General features: G+C 31.7%; 4 protein-coding genes across 4 annotated transcripts; 1 reads left to right on the top strand and 3 right to left on the bottom strand.

Annotated features, from left to right (window-relative positions):
• Window positions 1-841: 841 nt before the first annotated feature.
• Window positions 842-2,053, bottom strand: LOC122402550 (cyclin N-terminal domain-containing protein 1-like). Its single transcript, XM_043405424.1, has 5 exons — window positions 2,029-2,053; window positions 1,813-1,911; window positions 1,463-1,734; window positions 1,178-1,393; window positions 842-1,105 (listed from the first exon to the last, which is right to left on the bottom strand). Exons 1-5 carry the CDS (start codon window positions 2,051-2,053, stop codon window positions 842-844), a joined length of 876 nt encoding a protein of 291 aa, XP_043261359.1.
• A 257-nt stretch (window positions 2,054-2,310) lies between these two features.
• LOC122402512 (pre-rRNA-processing protein TSR1 homolog) lies at window positions 2,311-5,790 on the bottom strand. The gene is made up of 12 exons (XM_043405362.1): window positions 5,588-5,790; window positions 5,084-5,354; window positions 4,762-5,008; window positions 4,494-4,691; window positions 4,203-4,424; window positions 3,973-4,141; window positions 3,698-3,904; window positions 3,391-3,614; window positions 3,050-3,313; window positions 2,859-2,969; window positions 2,569-2,776; window positions 2,311-2,501 (listed from the first exon to the last, which is right to left on the bottom strand). Exons 1-12 carry the CDS (start codon window positions 5,697-5,699, stop codon window positions 2,344-2,346), a joined length of 2,391 nt encoding a protein of 796 aa, XP_043261297.1. The 5' UTR covers window positions 5,700-5,790; the 3' UTR covers window positions 2,311-2,343.
• Window positions 5,791-6,934: 1,144 nt separating this feature from the next.
• On the top strand, window positions 6,935-9,559 carry LOC122402518 (probable 28S rRNA (cytosine(4447)-C(5))-methyltransferase). Its single transcript, XM_043405374.1, has 7 exons — window positions 6,935-7,261; window positions 7,422-7,561; window positions 7,638-8,011; window positions 8,080-8,247; window positions 8,329-8,524; window positions 8,609-8,977; window positions 9,059-9,559. The coding sequence occupies exons 1-7, from the start codon at window positions 7,162-7,164 to the stop codon at window positions 9,521-9,523; spliced, it is 1,812 nt and encodes a 603-aa protein (XP_043261309.1). The 5' UTR covers window positions 6,935-7,161; the 3' UTR covers window positions 9,524-9,559.
• Window positions 9,560-9,720: 161 nt separating this feature from the next.
• LOC122402536 (vacuolar fusion protein CCZ1 homolog) lies at window positions 9,721-12,134 on the bottom strand. The gene is made up of 10 exons (XM_043405408.1): window positions 11,881-12,134; window positions 11,687-11,781; window positions 11,509-11,602; window positions 11,201-11,416; window positions 10,950-11,128; window positions 10,733-10,876; window positions 10,515-10,660; window positions 10,168-10,432; window positions 9,961-10,088; window positions 9,721-9,867 (listed from the first exon to the last, which is right to left on the bottom strand). Exons 1-10 carry the CDS (start codon window positions 11,953-11,955, stop codon window positions 9,815-9,817), a joined length of 1,395 nt encoding a protein of 464 aa, XP_043261343.1. The 5' UTR covers window positions 11,956-12,134; the 3' UTR covers window positions 9,721-9,814.
• Between the last annotated feature and the right edge of the window lie 5,199 nt (window positions 12,135-17,333).

The following is a 17,333-nucleotide window of genomic DNA, read 5'->3' on the forward strand; positions in this document are numbered from 1 at the left end:
CTAAACCGGAAGTAGGACAAAAAAAGAAAGATTATTTTTTCTTTCTGTTTTACCTAACGGTACATAATTAACAAGTTAATGAAGCCGCATAGCAATCTACGTATTTAATGTTTTGAATTACAGTCACAGAGTAGCAATTACTATACATTAGTCTGTGTTACAGTGACTAAACAGCTTCGTATGAAAAAAATTCATGCATTGTCACTCTTAAAGTGTCTTACATAAAATATAGAATGAAGTTCACAAAGTTATATACAACAAAAATTTAATATATTGTAATAAGTATTGTAATGTCAATTTTTAAACTAAATAAACTAGATAAATCCTTAAATTATCATGTGCTGTACATGTTTTTGACGATTCTTTGGATAAATACAAGTTGAATAAATTATATTTATTATGTTTTACATTTGAATGCAATGTATTAGCTATAGCTTTACATTTATGATTATTATCACCCATTTCATTTATTTGTACACTTAGTAATAAAGATCATTTCTGTTTCTATATTTTTTATTAATATATCTAACGATGGAAAGTTTAGGTTTGTTAAATTGAGCAATATAATTTCTGCAATCATTTGCTTTGAAATGTGATGAAGATATTTTGCATATAATTAATATAGTTTTAATTTAATTGATTCACTAGAATATCACAGACATAAAAATACTAATGGCAAAAACAGTTAACAGCTTAAACAGTAAAATGTAGTGTCTAGTTATACACAAGTCACTGGAAGTGCTATTACAATATGGTTTGCTGAAATAGATAATTATTTATGTGTATTAAAAATAACAATAAATAAATATTAAAATATTTTACATATTTCTATGAATTATATTTATTCTTGAAGAGCTATTACAAGAAGTATATTGGCCATATTCCAGATATCATCTCTTTTTATATCTATTAATTCAGATAATTTTAAGGCAATAATTTTTGCTGTTTCACCATCTATGCATAAGAAAAATGTTCCACAAAGAACTACCGAAGCTCCTAGAAATAATACATTCGTTTCCAAAGTCATAAGGTTTCTCTTTTCTTGATCAGTCTTTGCAATATGTCCTTGTATTAAGCATTGTAAATGAGAGTACAGTTTCTCCCACTACAAATATGTTTTCACTTTATTAACTATGTAACAACATTATATTAAATGTATACAATAAAGAATTCATACCTGCAAATAAACTAAATCCAACAAAGTTATAGTTAGACCTTTCATGTTTGGTGTGTTTATAAGACCTGTTACAGCTAAAAGCACCTCTACACAATTTAATGGAGTATAAAATGGCATTCTAAATCCTACCATTTTAAATACTTTAAACTCTGATGCAAAAATTATATTTTTTGTATACTCAGAGTTTTTGTCGATCCACTGTAAAATGTTAAGTACCTATGATAGAATTAAAATATTGAGGTACTGTTATTTGCATATTTAGAAAAAAATTATATATATATGTACTTGTGATATTCCTATGCTTTTGGAGTGCGAGTCCATTTTACTAGCTAATTGTAAACACGACATGAGATACAATTTTGATCGACTGGATAACTTCTTACAAATTTTAGACCAAGATTTTTCTGTCTGTTCACCAGCTTCGGATTTGTACACTTTCCAAAAATAATTGCACATAAATTTATCATACAAATGAATGGCAATGTATCTAGTCTCTGGTCCTAAATCTAGGTGTTTTGTTATTTTAAAAATTGCATTAACAACTGGAACTGGTATAGCTATAATCGTAATACAATATGCATAAGAATTGTTAAAATAAAATTATCAGTATTTATGGTGTACATATTAACAGTTACCTAAAAATGGCATGTAAAATTCATCATTAGTTTCAACAAGATTTTCTTGTTCTTTAATAACTGTTTGAAGACCTTCCAACCAGTCTTCAAGTAGAGGTTCTATACAGAGCAAAGATTTGTTTCAAAATAAAAGTTTTGGTTCACCTTTTCATACTTTGTCTATTGTATATTTATAGTTTTCTGTCAGTATTGCTATGGTAAAAATTTGGTAATTACCAATATAAGCAGTATCCAAATCCATTTTTTCTTAAATTAAATCTTCTAAGTTATTAATAAAATTTTTCGTAATGAAATTGTTATTGAATATTATTTACCTTTTGAACAGTATACAAAATACTTTTGGGCAAAGCTGATTGGATAAAATCTGAATCACGTGACGCACTTTATGATCTATCAAAATGTACATTTTATTTCATTGTTATTATAAAAATATAAATAAGGACGGGTAATTAAATATATTTTATAAATTTATTTCACAAAATTTTTTATTTACGTCTGTATATACATTCAAATATTGTCGATCGATAGATGTTATTCCACGTTCATATCCTTGTCTTGATGCAACCACTGTGTCAACAGTAGAGGTTCGTATGTCCACTTCGGAAATACTCGTTTATACAAATTCATTAGTATTGTGTCTTGCGACTTTAGTTGACCATTAAATACACATTTCATATGACCGTGAGTACCTACAAATAGAAGTGGTAAATCTATTTCACCTAATTAAACTGTGAAAAATTTGGAACTGTAATTTACCTAATGGTTCTTTTATATGGCCCCTACGACCATATTTCGTTCGCAATTGAACCGGCTTGAACCAATTTATGTCCTCTCGATGGAAGAACATAAATCTTATAACTGCTGATCGTTTATGAACTTTATAAGGATGACCGCTAAGAACTATCCTTTTCACGACGATTCTATCTGGATTTGCAGACAATACACTACCAGTTGCAATTAATTCCTATTCAAATATTACGCATTTTAATATATTTTAATATCAAAAGCAATTTACAATAATTATCGAATTATATTTTTTTTTTTACCAATGATCCGTTCAATTTTTCATGATAACATAAAACTGGACAAGGTGGAAAAATAATTGGCGCGTACATACTTGCAACAATTGTACTCTCGGGTCGAAAGTACCGCTCATACTAGAAGATAAATTCTACTTTCAGTGATAAAAGTAATGTGGAAAATTGTTGTGTAAGATTTATACATGCATAACGCGCACCTTGTGTTTATTCCCATTTGTATGCTGAGTAAATACTGGACATGCAGTAAATCTTCTGAACCCACATTGAAATATCAATCGTTCTTTAGATTTGATTGGTTCCGAATTAATATTGGTATGTTTTAGTACTAAATTTAAAAAGGACATCTTATGTTCATTTGGAAGTAAGGCAAACACAATTAATGGAGGATTTTCCAATGCTGAAAATGCAGTGAAAAGATCTTGCCTAACATTCGCAACATGGATTCTGATGTACCAACCAGGCTGTAACCAAAAATACGTTCATTTCATGCATCCTAGGTAAATGAATGTTTAACGAGATCAATAGTCAACAAATATACCATAGCTCCTTCTATGTCCCGGGATTCTTTAAATATACGTTTACGCGTTCGATCAAAATTTTGAAACTGAAATATACGAGCATAGTCGATGGGAAGATTTTCTTTTGGATCCCACGAACTTGTTCTAAATGATTCCAATCCTCGATATTTTTGGAATCTCTGTTTAGCCAACATATCTTGAGGCGTATCCACTTCGTCAGGAAATTGTGCATCCAATTTTGCTACTACATTTGGAACATAGATAAAATTATACAACAAATTAAGATTGTAACGAAACAAAAAATTTTTGTTAATTCAACAAACGTACGTTTTACTTTCTCCATAGCTGCCTTTTCTTCTATTGTATCAATATCCTGATCATATCGATGCTCATCAGGAGCTGCTTCTGAGACAGTAATTGTTTCATATTCCTCATCTTCTTCTGCTTCTGCTTCACTGCCTACTTGAGATTTGGCTTCATCTACAGACATCTTATCTTCTGACTCATCGTCCGAGTATTCATCGCTCAATTCCACTAAAAAATAATATAAATACGTTATGCAACTGAATCTATAAACTTAACTCAAATTGAACAAAGAATACCTCCATCTTCATCAGGGATCCAAGCTGCTTGGTATTCAGAGGTTCCTTTCGGAACTTTCTTTAAAATTTTCTGTTTTCGAGCAACTGCAGCCTGGGCCAATTCTTCTTCTGTAGGCCAAGTTTGTTCAACGTCCATAGGATCAGGTACATTTTCACTTTCAAGAGATTCCTACAGAAATAAATCATCCATTTTTAATTACTGAAATTACAAAATCGTTTTTTATTTATACTTGTTTCTCTGGATTTGCACGTTCAAGAATCCTAATAGTAATTGGTTCATCATCCATTGCATTGCAGTGTTTCCTTTGTCTCTTTTCTATCGGATATGGAATTTCATCAATTTGAGACATTTGAAAATCTCCAAATCCAGGTATGTGTATTAAACTATTGACTGATAATGGTACATCTCTAAGATATCCTGAGATCATAAGAGTCCCAAGCTTTGTGGAGTCCTAAAAAAAATTAAAATCCTTGGTGGTTTCAGTCTTATTACCATAAATAGTGTCTACTGTAGTACTTACTTCGTTGCATTTAAATTTTAGTTCCTCTGCTAAAAGATGGGCTCGTTTATTTTTGTAAGAGACAGTTCTTTGTTTTTGAAATCCGATTCGTCTTAAAACATTTAAAGCATCAGTAGATGTATCTAACTGAGAAATTTTTTCTTCCGGAAGCCATTTGGAAATTTTAGATTGTACATGGTTTTTATACTCTTGACGTTTCTGAAATGACATTCAAATAAAGAAGTGGAAATCATTAGAAGTGTGCAAGAATCAAAACCAAGAATAATACCTTTACATGAAGACTTTCAACATTCATAAGAGCTACTACTGGAGTAGTTAAACCTTGAGCGACGCAAGGCATAATGACTTCTTCGCCCCACTGATCAAGAACTTCATTTCTTGGATTATTATCATCCTGATTTATAGCAGACACGACAAAAAGAATAGTTGTAGCTACCTTCGCTGCATCCAATGTAGCAAACAAATTACCAACTGGTGGAATAATAATGGAAAAACTTTGCTTGAGTCTAAGTATGCTGTTGCAAACAATTTAATAGTTATAGTAATTAATTATACCTCAACTAATGTAATTTATAATTGAAATAGTATACCTTATATGAGTTGTACCGCATTGACTATTAATTGCATTTGCAGTCTCGTCTGCTTTTATTATTCTTGATAATACATTTTGAACATCTATATCTTTCTGCAATGGAATAATGCATACAAGAATAGGTGCAGAATTAGATCCACCAAGATTTCTTTTCTTTTGCAATACATCTTCCCTCTTCTTTTTTCTAATTTGAGAAGACTGATGTCTTCGTGCTTCCTTTCCAAGATTTTTGTGTATGCATTTTGACAGAATTTTTATCCCAACTTTTCCTAATTATTAAGAGAATTAAGCATTTAAAAAGTTGGAATAAACTATAAGATCAAATCGGCGTATGTTAAGAAAAATAACATATTTTAGTTCATGGTGAAAAGAGGTACATTTTGAGAAAGAATGTAAAGTTAAGGATCTAATGTATTATTAATAAAAAGTTATAAACCGATATATTTAATTTCCAACATTTATTACAAGAAAAGGAATTCATTACAGATTAAGTTATAAGTACCTTTAACATCGCTACTTATTGAACCTTTACTACGATGTCTGCCAGTTTTGTGAGGCTTATTTGATTGCTTAAATCCACCGGCTCGGTGTACTTCTTGTTTAATTAATCCCATTTTATTTTAGATGTTATAATAATACCATTACAAACTACGTAAACATTAGTTTGTATCATCTATAAAACACGTGTATTATTGAAGGGAGACATTTCTTTGAAATGTTATAGGGACATTTGGACCATTGTGAAATTTTCCTATATGTATTTTATGTATTTAATAATGTTACATTTCTTTCAAAATTCTTGATTTTATACAATTGATTATATAGAAATTTTACTTAAAAAAATATAAAATATGCTTAAACGTTTGATATAATTTCATTTCCACTGGTCTCTCTATATGAATTGAAAGATTGAATCCAGTGTTACGTTATCACGTGAACGTAGGTTTAATGCACATAGCGCCACAACGGGAATTAATTGTAACCCGATTATTCACCGTCGAGTGCAGAATCATGTAACTGCGTTTAGTTAGGAGCGAAATCCAAACGGACCGGCGTATTGTAATAAACAATACGATTGTATGTTTTTCAACGTGGGCGATTAAGCTGGGGAAGATAGAGAGAAAGGAAGGCACTTCTTTTCAGATACTTAGTTTATTTTCTAAAGGCCACGACACATCGGAGTTTCCGTCGTTCCTTCTTTTTGTTTATTACGGACCGTGCCAAATTAGCTATTTCTGTTAAGAGTTTCAATGGTCTTGACACACAGCAGGGCCTCGCGACACTTCGCTTCGAGTTTCGTTTACTTTCACAAGGGTCATAAATTTTCTTAAGGGTTGTTTAGGCCGCTAGCCTCGTTTTCTCTCTCGACTCCCACGCTCTCTCTCACGCGCGCCCGCTCCAACATGGCCGCGTAACCTCCACCTCCACTCGGCTCGGGGGTGGATCATCGATCGAAGACGATCCGGATGGATGGGGCAAGGCACAAACCCCGATTGGACCAGGACAATCCAGAGGGAGGATCGAGGAATATTCCGGAGAAGGGATGAACACCGAGGACGACGAGAAGATTTCCGCGGAGGAGCAGATCGATTTTGAGAGTCAACAGAATTGTATCTAAAATCAAGCTTAAGACGAATAAACTCTTACCAATCTTTTTCGAGCAATCAATAGTAGTTTGATTTTTGCGCGCCTCGCCGAGCAGAGCGGTTCAGCGCTCCACGGGCACCAACCCACCGTCCTTTCTCCCTAAACCGCTATCTCGGGACGTAACAATATAGAGATCAGTCATCAGTGAGGTTGGTGCATTAGTTGAGTGTGTAGTAACTTACTAGTATATAAATACAGGAGAGTGAAAAGAGAGGTTATGACTCACGTGTTCACTTTGAAAAGTTTAAATTTCTTTCTATGCTATTTCAAATTATTTATTATAATATTACTTTATAACGAAGTTTGAAAACGTCTCAAAACGTCTAAACAGTTGTAAGGTTTCGTTGTAGTATTTCATTATATTTTTTCTACAATTTGGTATTTTTACAACAATCTTTGAGTAAAACAAAAAATAAAGCATAAAACGAAATGGGGCGAAAAGCTAAGTTTGATGGAACAGCTGTACCAAGTGGTCGTGGAAAAAAAGCCAAGAAGCAAGGAGATCCAACATTTCCAAAAGGAGTTCTAGGTATGGAGTATTGTAGACTAGCGTTTGGTAACTGACTTTACTTTAACATTTACAAGTTTTTACCAATTAACATGTACAAGAACATAAAAGATAATGATTCTATATTCAAAAGTAATTTAAAAGTATAGTAAAATTTATAATATATTATTTTATTTTGTAGTGAAAGAAGAAAAAGTATTAAGTCATCGGCAAAAACAACGTGCAAGGAAACGGTTGTTAAAACAACAAAGTCTGAAAGAAAAAATAAAAAAATCACGGGTGGAGAAACAAGAAGAAACGAAATATATAATAAATAAAAATGTAAATTCTTTTATTTAATACTTAAGCTTTATGCGTTAATGATACTCTTCAATAATATATACTTTTATAATGTTAGAACATTAGGAATACATCAAAAGAATTGACAAAAAAAAGGAAGAAGAAATCTTCTGAACCTAAACTTGTTAAAAATGGTAATTTAAGCAATGAAAATGACAAAATGCAGTTTGATGAAGATAGCAATGTATCTAATGATGAATATGTAATGGAAAGTCATGAGCAGAAAAATACAAAAATGAAGTTAATAGATAGTGATATGGAAGATGAAAGTGACCTTTCAGGAAGTGATAAAGAATACAATGATACTAATGAGTTTGATGAAGATGAGGAAACAGAAGGGGATGAAGAAGCAGTTGAGGATGATAACTATGATGATTTACTTCCTATAGAAAAAGCAAATAAGAGATTGAAAAAGAAGCAGGAAAAAGAACAGTAACTATTGTTTTTAATTGAATAAAACTGTACATCTTATTTCTCATTCATTTTTAACAATTTTCTAGGCAACTGGCAGAAGAAGAGATGAATGATATGACTTCGCAACAATGTGTTTTCACTTTCCCTACCGAAGACGAACTTGCTGACATTACTGATCTTAAAGACGTGCAACAACGAATAAAAGATATTATTATGGTATTGTCTGACTTTAAAAGATTACGCGAAGTGAATAGGTATGTTACTCGACACAAGCATTCAACCCCCTATTTTATGGAGAAGTTTTGTAGAAGTTAGCATCATCTTTTATTTTATAGATCGCGTTCGGAATATGTGGACATTCTTAGGCAGGATTTATGTACATATTATAGTTACAATAATTTTTTAATGGAAAGATTGATGCAAATATTTTCACTAGACGATTTGTTAGAATTTTTAGAAGCAAGCGAAGTTCAAAGACCTATGACGATACGAACAAACACGTTGAAGACGCGTCGCCGCGATTTGGCAGAGGTATTTATTAAATTTAAAACAAAAGAAATATTTCATATATTTTTTATTATATTTTCCAGTACACTACTAACAATTACATTTCAGGCTTTGATTAACAGAGGAGTTAATTTAGATCCAATAGGCAAATGGACCAAAATTGGATTAGTAGTGTATTCTTCGCAAGTTCCAATGGGTGCAACACCAGAATACCTAGCAGGACATTATATTCTTCAGGGTGCATCTAGTTTTCTACCTGTTATGGCTTTAGATCCTAAGGAGAACGAAAGGATTTTGGATATGTGTGCTGCACCAGGGGGAAAGTCATCCCATACAGCGGCACTTATGAAAAACACAGGTGTACTATTCGCGAATGACGTGAACGAGGAAAGAATAAAGGCCGTTGTTGGTAATTTCCATAGGCTTGGCATTGTGAATTCTGTAATTTGCACTTATGATGGACGGAAGTTACCATCGGTAAATGACATTTTTTTTTTTTACATAAATACCGTTTGTTTTAATACGAGGAGTACGTTGAATAAATCGTATAATTTTCAGGTTATTAAAGGTTTTGATAGAGTTTTATTGGATGCGCCGTGCACTGGTACTGGCGTTGTCTCGAAAGACCCGAGTGTTAAAACGAATAAAGATGAAGTAGATATACAACGTTGTTGTACGTTACAAAGGGAATTACTTTTAGCAGCTATAGACTGTGCTAATGCTCGTTCAGAATCAGGTGGATTCATTGTTTATTCCACGTGTTCGATTCTTCCGGAAGAGAACGAATGGGTTGTTGACTATGCTCTTAAGAAACGTGACGTTAAATTAGTACCTACTGGTTTAGAATTTGGAGCTGAGGGTTTTATTAATTATAGACATCATAGATTTCATCCTTCATTAAAATTAACAAAACGATTTTATCCGCATGTACATAATATGGATGGATTTTTTGTAGCAAAATTAAAGAAATTTTCTAACATTATTCAGAAGAAGAAGGATACTGAGGAAGAATCATTTGATTAATGTTAACGAAATAGGTTTGAACTAATTAATGTCTTTACGACGATTACCGTAATATTTGAAAAACGTGCTGTTTAAGTAATCTGAATATATTAAAAATATATGTATGTACAGAATTTATATTTTACATTAAATTTTATGTATAAATTATATAGTCTTTTATAATTACATTGTTACATGCTGAATTACATATTGCTTGCATATGATTGAAAGAGTAAAAAACAATTTAACTTTCATTCAAAATAGTATGGGACATTAATAGATAAATCTATAAAATACATGATACTTCGTTCGTTAATGGAAAAATATACTTTTTAATTGTTTCTCACAAAGTCTTTTTACCTCATCTGAAAGAAAATATTCTCATTACTACATGTATTTTTAAATAGTAAATCAATAAGTAATAATGTAATAATTATTTGATATAATTATATATGTACCTTCTATTTCAATTATACTTGCACTCTTTTGTTGAATAACTACGAAAAATTCCCTTAAATTTGATAATTTTCCAATGACCCAATAATCACTCATAGTTTTTATAATAATTTCACCGGCTTCTTTTAATCTGAAACACAGCAAAATATATTCCAATAAAAAATAATAGTTTACATCTATAATAAAATCCTATTATACAATATACTAACTTGTTTGTATCATTATATATGTCCGTAATAACTCTTAATACTTCAGGTGTTGTGAGGACATTAGAGCATCGTCTATTATCAAGATGTATTGTACTTTTATATGCTAAATTGAGTTTATTAAAATACAAATATTTTGTGCAAGATTCAGGTGTAACTATTACATGTTTAGCACACTGTTCTGCAACTGAACTAACAAGAGTAGTCAATTGTGGCCCAAGAAAACTATCAAGACTTTTAAAGAAATCTATTAATAAGTTTGTTTTACCTGCAAAGTAAGCATTTCAATTTTGTAAACTTTTAAGACTTTAATACCAATAACAATATTATTTTGCAGAAAATACACTTACTGTCAACAAAAAGGCAAATAGTGGCACTTAATGCTCGATAAACTACTAAATACAAAGAGATTGGTTTTGTAGAATAATTTATAAACACTGTAGGAGATTTTCCAATTAAACTTGGATCATTAATACTAGATGGTCCAGTAACAAATCTGCAAATTTATATTATTTAGATTTATTATACTATTATGCATGGAAGAATAAATGAATATGAATGCACTAACTTTCCATAATGCGAAGTCGTAAATGGTGAAGGGGAATTTCTGGGCATTGAACCTCCATGCAGTTCTTTGTCAAGATGAGCTGGTAAAAGTGTACCTACTAAATAATGATAAACTACTTGCATGTCTTCAGGTTCTAACCCGCTCCTGAATAACAATACAACATTATTTCTCTTACTTCAATACATAATATTAATATATTAATTTTAATATTACTAACCATACAACTTGATCATTGTAAAGGAATGCTGTATACTTCACTTGGGAAAACATAGCTTCTATGAGATTCATAAAACACTGAACTTGTAAAAATGTTATTTTGTCAAGGGGTAAAAATTGCAAGCCTTGGAAAACATCCAAAATATCACTGTTATTCTTAAATAACAAGGACAGTATATACTGTGGAAAATACATGGTTTTAAAACAAATATGCTAAAAAGTATACATATGTGTTACTGAAGATATATTTACTCTTGAATAAAAATGTTCAAGTTTATGTTTCAGTAATGTTATAGAGCCACATTCAGGTTCATTAATGATTGTATCGAATGAGCCCATGAACAGTCTGAACATAACGTATGCCTGTTTTAATATAGCTTGGCAAACACTGCTAGAAACTTCATCATTTTGATATTCTATATATTTATTACCATCTTTTTCTTTACACATATAAGGTACTCCAACAATCTATAAAATAATCCTATTAAATATTTAATCTTTCCACATGGTAGAAAATTTATTTGACATAATTTATTTTTTATATATTACAGAAGACGTACCATAACCATCCAAAAATTTGGTTCTGGTTGATAATATATTTGACGCGTTTTATGCGTGTGACAATAGTCACAAGGTTGTCCAGGATTAAACGATCTAAAAACATCAATATAATAACTTGAACCTAATGCATAAAAATAGTACAGACTTTAACATAGAAATACAATTGTGTATACGTACTCTGCAAATTTAATAATTGCTTCACTGAGCCCTATATTTTTTATTTGAACGTCTAAATCTCTTTCTGGATAATAATAAAGTATTTTTTTCTCTTCCTGTACAGAGGGTACACAGTGACTTGTTTATGGTATACATATATCGAGTAAAATTTTGTAATTTCCTAAATAGTTTACTGTCAAATTTGTTGTACTTGCCTCCCCTTCTTTCTTTGCATACGTTCCATTAAATATATAAAAATGTTCCAGAGTAACCTCAGTTTTTGATGTCATTTTGACAAGTAACGTAAACGAACGATGTATTATCTTCTTTCGTATAAGTTATAAGAATATCAACAAACACAGTGATGAATTAATTTTAAAGTAATTTATTTACATTTATTTTTGCATAAACATCTCAAGTACCGGATGAAAAATAGCCTCATCCCTCGAACCCTCGAGTACTTTGATAAATTGTTTTGAAAACTTGACAGATACTGAGATGGCAGCACAGTTTACTATTCCGTTTTGATATATTCTTATAGGAAGCATTAATCCGCTGTTTATGCAACTTAGCATTTCTATTTGTTATTATTTCAAGAATCCACTTTTTTTATTTCTATCTAAAAAATAATTTTATAAAATCCAGACATTTGTATTAAAACCCAAAATTTTTGGGCTTGAATTTGAATTTTCAGTCTCTGATTTCTTTCTTTCAGACAGAGATGCCAGAAAAGCACCGTCGGGTGCACACGCACACATGCCAGATACGCGTACGTGAGCTCGTGGAGTTTCGGAAAGTCGACAAAGGCAAACTGACGCATGCCTTCTTTCTCGATTCTCCGAAGCTGCCCGAAGTAATTTCGGATCGCCTCGAGGGAGTCGAGAGAGAAAGGCTCACATTTGCCTTCTCGCTCTAAACAACTGAAATCCGACCTCCCGACAACGGCATACGATTTGTATTCTCGAGCCGAGATTCTCGACTGCCCAGGCATTTTTACTTTCCGACCTATGTAGGCGCACATAAGTAAAGTACCCATAATGAAAAAAAAATTTTGTAACATTTATTTTACCGAAATACACGTTTTAAGACCTCCTGATCATATTTTAATTATTGAAAAAAAAGAAATTTTTTTTATTAGTCCCACGTATGAGCGTACATATGTACATATATTATTAATACGATTTTTCAAAATCAAAATACTTTAAGATTGAAAATTAATAAATTAATATGAGATTCCACTCTTTACCAGTATTGCGCACGCTGTGGTATTTTTCAATAAGAAGAGTTCTTACTTTTATAACATAAACAAAACAGTAGAATTAATAATTGCAGAAATTAATTAATAATGATTTTCCTCGATTGTTTTGAGATAACCGTATCAATTTGTTATGACAAACTAAATAGAACTAACTAGAAACAAAGGAAAAGTGATCCCGTTTGCCAGTTTAATACAAAGTATGGGTTGTATCTTAAATTTTAAAAGGACATAGTCGAATATTTTTAAAGGTACAAAACATAGCGTTTCATTGTAGAACAGTAACATAAGTTAGCAGGTAATGTCATAAAACTGTTTTTCCCAGCTTTATCCCTTTTTACCTGAAGTATAAGGTAAAAAGTACGAGCTACAAGGTACGACTATCCGAAAATCGTTCACATTTTATCAATGAAAAAGAAACGGCCTTTCCATCAGAGTTAGATACAAAATTTTGTTATTTCTGTGAAAACAGAACTGTCATTAGATGTAGGTGGTGCTTGAAATTGTTATGTTTTCACTGTTTTTACGAAAAGTACCATCCAGATTCATGTACTTCGTACATTGAAAATAACATATGTTAAATTCAATTTAAAAAAAAAAATATTCGAAGGTCAGACAAAAATATAATGTCACATTTAGTGTACGATTAAAATATGATTGAAAAAATAAAAAAAAAGGATTTGTTTTGCAGGGTTTGAACCTGCAGAGCAGAAGAAGCTCGGAACTTGCAGGCAAATACCTTGTCATTCACGCCACGCTGGTTGTTGAATGTATTTCTATTTCTGAAGATAAGTATCTGTAATAACTTTATTAATATCTCAAAGTAAAACCTAACCCAAAATCGGGTACCATTCCAACTTTTCCTTGTTAGAACCGAGTTTTCAATTTGTCTTAGCGAAAATCGTAATCACATTTTGCACATTATTCTAAAACATTTGTGGTATTCGTTTTCAATGCGATTTAAGTAAGCATGTAATGTATAAGATTTCATTTAATTTTTTCTTTTCTAGTGAAGATAGAGAAAAAGTTTATATAATTTTTTTTATATGTAAGGCGTCGGGAAAAGGCGAGGCCCAAGCCGTGGCGCTGGCAAGGGACCGCGTCTGGCCTTCGTCCGTCAACACTCCCACCCCTACCGATGGGGGAGAAGGCTGACGACAAAGGCGAGGGTCTAGGCCCAGGACGGGCTCATTTGTTTTTCCGACGCTGAAAGAACGGGAATAAAGCATGTATACGAATACCCTATGTATTTCTTAATTCGTAATTCCATTCTACGCGTCTGTATAACATATATAAAATTTAATTCGTCCTAAGATTTATATGAAACATTTAAAAGATTTTTTATACATTATGCCTATACATATATCGGAACAACTATGAAACAAGAGGTATAATCATTATTATCCATGGACTGATTATAGTCAAAGTCTAACCGGACTTTGAAATGAGAACATAAAACTTAAATGTAAAGTTTCATTTAAATTCATTTAGCTATTTATACTCAATCGTAATAATAATATACATATGTGTGCTCATACATGGGAATAAAAAAAATTTCTTTTTTTTCAATAATTAAAATATGATCAGGAGGTCTTAAAACGTGTATTTCCGTAAAATAAATTTTACAAAATTTTTTTTTCATTATGGGTACTTTGCTTATGTGCGCTTACATAGGTCGGAAAGTAAAAATGCCTGGGCAGTCGAGAATCTCGGCTCGAGAATCCAAATCGTATGCCGTTGACGGGAGGTCGGATTTCAGTTGTTTAGAGCGAGAAGGCAAATGTGAGCCTTTCTCTCTCGACTCCCACGAGGCGATCCGAAATTACTTCGGGCAGCTTCGGAGAATCGAGGAAGAGGGCATGTGTCAGTTTGCCTTTGTCGACTTTCCGAAACTCCACGAGCTCACGTACGCGTACTTGGCATGTGTGCGTGTGCACCCGGCGGTGCTTTTCTGGCATCTCTGCTTTCAGACAATACTTAGCCGTGCAATTGCCTCTCTCATGCACCGCACGTGTGCATATTTTGTTTACATGTGATGACTCAACTCGATGAACGAAATGGGAACAAAGGTGGATGATCTTAATAGAATACAAGTTTAAATTTAGCGCATAAAAGGAAATTGAAAAAAAACACGCCAAAGTAACGTCATTCGTTTTGATGTCTCGAGTTTCGAATCATTCGTATCTGCTAGGTGGCTTTCGTTTCTCGAAGCCGGCCGGTTAGCCAGTATTTTTGTTGAGTTGGGTTGTTGTTTACATCCTGGAGCTGCTCTTCGTCCAGTGAATCCGTCCGCGAGAGGAGAGGAGCGGCAAAAAATTTTCGCGTGAAATTCGTCGCGCTGGCATCCCTACATCAGTGATAGACTTTCATGGGATTTTTCCCTCGCGGGATTCCTTTCTGCGCATGTGTAAGCAACGTCACAGCTACATGTCATCTGCTACCATACATGTACCTCAAAAAGAGGTGCATATAGAAGGGGCCATTGCAGCATTTGCAGCTTTCCCGCGTTTTTTAACAGAACAAAATTGGAAAAAGTTTTTGTGTCCGCGAATGAGAATAAGGAAAGATGGATGATCAACCACAACCATCCAAATCAGGTATCATCGGGGGAAAGAAGAGGACGTCAAAAAGGAAAGTATTGCAACATTCATGGTTAAGTATTAATATTTTTAAAGGTTGGTTCTCAAAAAGCTCTCTGCACGGCGTGTAATAAAGTTTTTGTATGTGGCAAATCAGATTTAATCAAACATTCCAAAACACAGATGCACGTAGACAATATCAATAAAAACTGTAATATCACAGCATCTGCTTTATTACTTGAACACCAAATAAAAAACGAGGACCATATTAAACAAGTCAAAACAGTCGAGATAAAATTAGCTACTTTTTTCGCGGAACATAACATAGCTTTTCAAACTTTAGATCGTATGGTCCCTTTGTTGAAAGAAATTTGTTCTAATCCACAGGTAGTTAACGATTTGGTACTGTCAAGGAAAAAATGTTAGCAAATAATAAAAAATATTTTAGGAAAGCGTGAAACTGATAAAATTGTAATAAATTTAAAAAATCAGAAATTTTCCATTCTTGTAGATGAAAGCACAACTATCACTAATGATAAGCTGCTTTGTGCTTTAGTGAAATATATTTCATTAGAAACTAGAAAATGTATCACTCAATTATTAAAGTTAATTTTTTTAAATGTTACAGATTGTTCTGCAGAAAAATTATATTCCTTGTTTAAAAAATGTTTTCAAGATAAAGATATTCCATTATCAAATATTGTTGGATTAGCTTGTAATAACACTTCCACAATAATCGGAATTCAAGATTCTTTTGTAACTAAATTAAAAAAAGAGCTATCTGCCCTTATAGTATTAAAATGCATTTGTCATTCATCGGCTATTATCGCAAGTAAAGCTTGTGCAAAATTTTTTCTATTGCTACAGATGTGAAGTATGTATACAAATTGTAAAGTATGATCATATTTTCAGAGTAATAATATTGATTGCTGTTCTTTTCAAGTAAACTCTACTCACTTAGAACTACACAATTACAACAATTTATTTCCTTCTACTAGTAATGACTAAATAATGATGAAATAGAACATTTATTTTTTAAATTAATTGTATTTACCATACCTTTTCTTTCCTAATATATACATTAAATTTTTTCCATATCTTCCATTAAAGTTTGAACTTTTGAAATTTTTTTACAACTTTTGAAAATATTTCTTCTGCTTGCTTTTGCCATTTCATTCTATACTCTCCAGCATCCACACTCTCTTTTTTATTCAAGCGTCAACCTTCTTAATACTGTAATATCTTTAATTTCATTATTTATATTTTATATTTTGTATTACTTATTGTTTTACTTATTGTTTTTCGTTATTTATTTTTTATGTTTCATTTTTGTTACTTTTTTTGCATATTATTTACAGTATTTTACTACTTTTATTTCTAACTTTATGTGCAATAAATGTAATTAATTTAATTTAATTCATTTTTTACTTATTTATTTAAATATTTTTATAGTATATTTTCATTTATTATAATGTAATATTTCTTTTTTCTATTCATGTTTGTACTTCTTTCTTGTGATTTTTTCTGGAAGCAAATATATACATATATGAGCGTATGTATGTGTGTTATAAATCAGTAATTTTGTTTTGTTTCAGCAACTTTCTGGAAATGCTTGCATTTATTTCTGTGATCGGACTATGGTGATTTAGTTTTAAATCGATTAAAACATATGAAATTAGTTTGATTTAAATGTATTCAGTTAATATTGATAAAGCATATGTTTCGAGTATATAATTGTATATATTTCATGTATTTGTGTGTTTCACGTTCATTTGTACGTGCAATATTTTCGTTCAAATACTGGTAAGGTTTTCTGCAGTTTTCCTTATCCTAG

Source organism: Colletes gigas, unplaced genomic scaffold (assembly GCF_013123115.1).
Source record: "Colletes gigas isolate AHSC1104 unplaced genomic scaffold, ASM1312311v1 Colletes_gigas_Sc00037, whole genome shotgun sequence".
NCBI classification, from domain to species: Eukaryota; Metazoa; Arthropoda; class Insecta; order Hymenoptera; family Colletidae; genus Colletes; species Colletes gigas.

Bases quoted from the DNA above. Each gene is read 5' to 3' on its own strand.
- LOC122402518 (XM_043405374.1), top strand. From the start codon at position 7,162: ATGGGGCGAAAAGCTAAGTTTGATGGAACAGCTGTACCAAGTGGTCGT. The intron at 8,012-8,079 runs GTAACTATTGTT...ACAATTTTCTAG, and splicing joins AAGAAGCAGGAAAAAGAACA to GCAACTGGCAGAAGAAGAGA. The intron at 8,248-8,328 runs GTATGTTACTCG...TTTATTTTATAG, and splicing joins AGATTACGCGAAGTGAATAG to ATCGCGTTCGGAATATGTGG.
- LOC122402512 (XM_043405362.1), bottom strand. From the start codon at position 5,699: ATGGGATTAATTAAACAAGAAGTACACCGAGCCGGTGGATTTAAGCAA. The intron at 4,692-4,761 runs GTATTATTCTTG...ATGTCATTTCAG, and splicing joins TTGAAAGTCTTCATGTAAAG to AAACGTCAAGAGTATAAAAA. The intron at 2,970-3,049 runs GTGCGCGTTATG...TTTATCTTCTAG, and splicing joins CAAATGGGAATAAACACAAG to TATGAGCGGTACTTTCGACC.
- LOC122402536 (XM_043405408.1), bottom strand. From the start codon at position 11,955: ATGACATCAAAAACTGAGGTTACTCTGGAACATTTTTATATATTTAAT. The intron at 11,417-11,508 runs GTACGTCTTCTG...ATTATTTTATAG, and splicing joins CAAATTTTTGGATGGTTATG to ATTGTTGGAGTACCTTATAT. The intron at 9,868-9,960 runs GTACATATATAA...ATTTTCTTTCAG, and splicing joins AAGTATAATTGAAATAGAAG to ATGAGGTAAAAAGACTTTGT.
- LOC122402550 (XM_043405424.1), bottom strand. From the start codon at position 2,053: ATGGATTTGGATACTGCTTATATTG. The intron at 1,912-2,028 runs GTAATTACCAAA...TGCTCTGTATAG, and splicing joins TTTGGATACTGCTTATATTG to AACCTCTACTTGAAGACTGG. The intron at 1,394-1,462 runs GTACATATATAT...ATTCTATCATAG, and splicing joins AAAGCATAGGAATATCACAA to GTACTTAACATTTTACAGTG.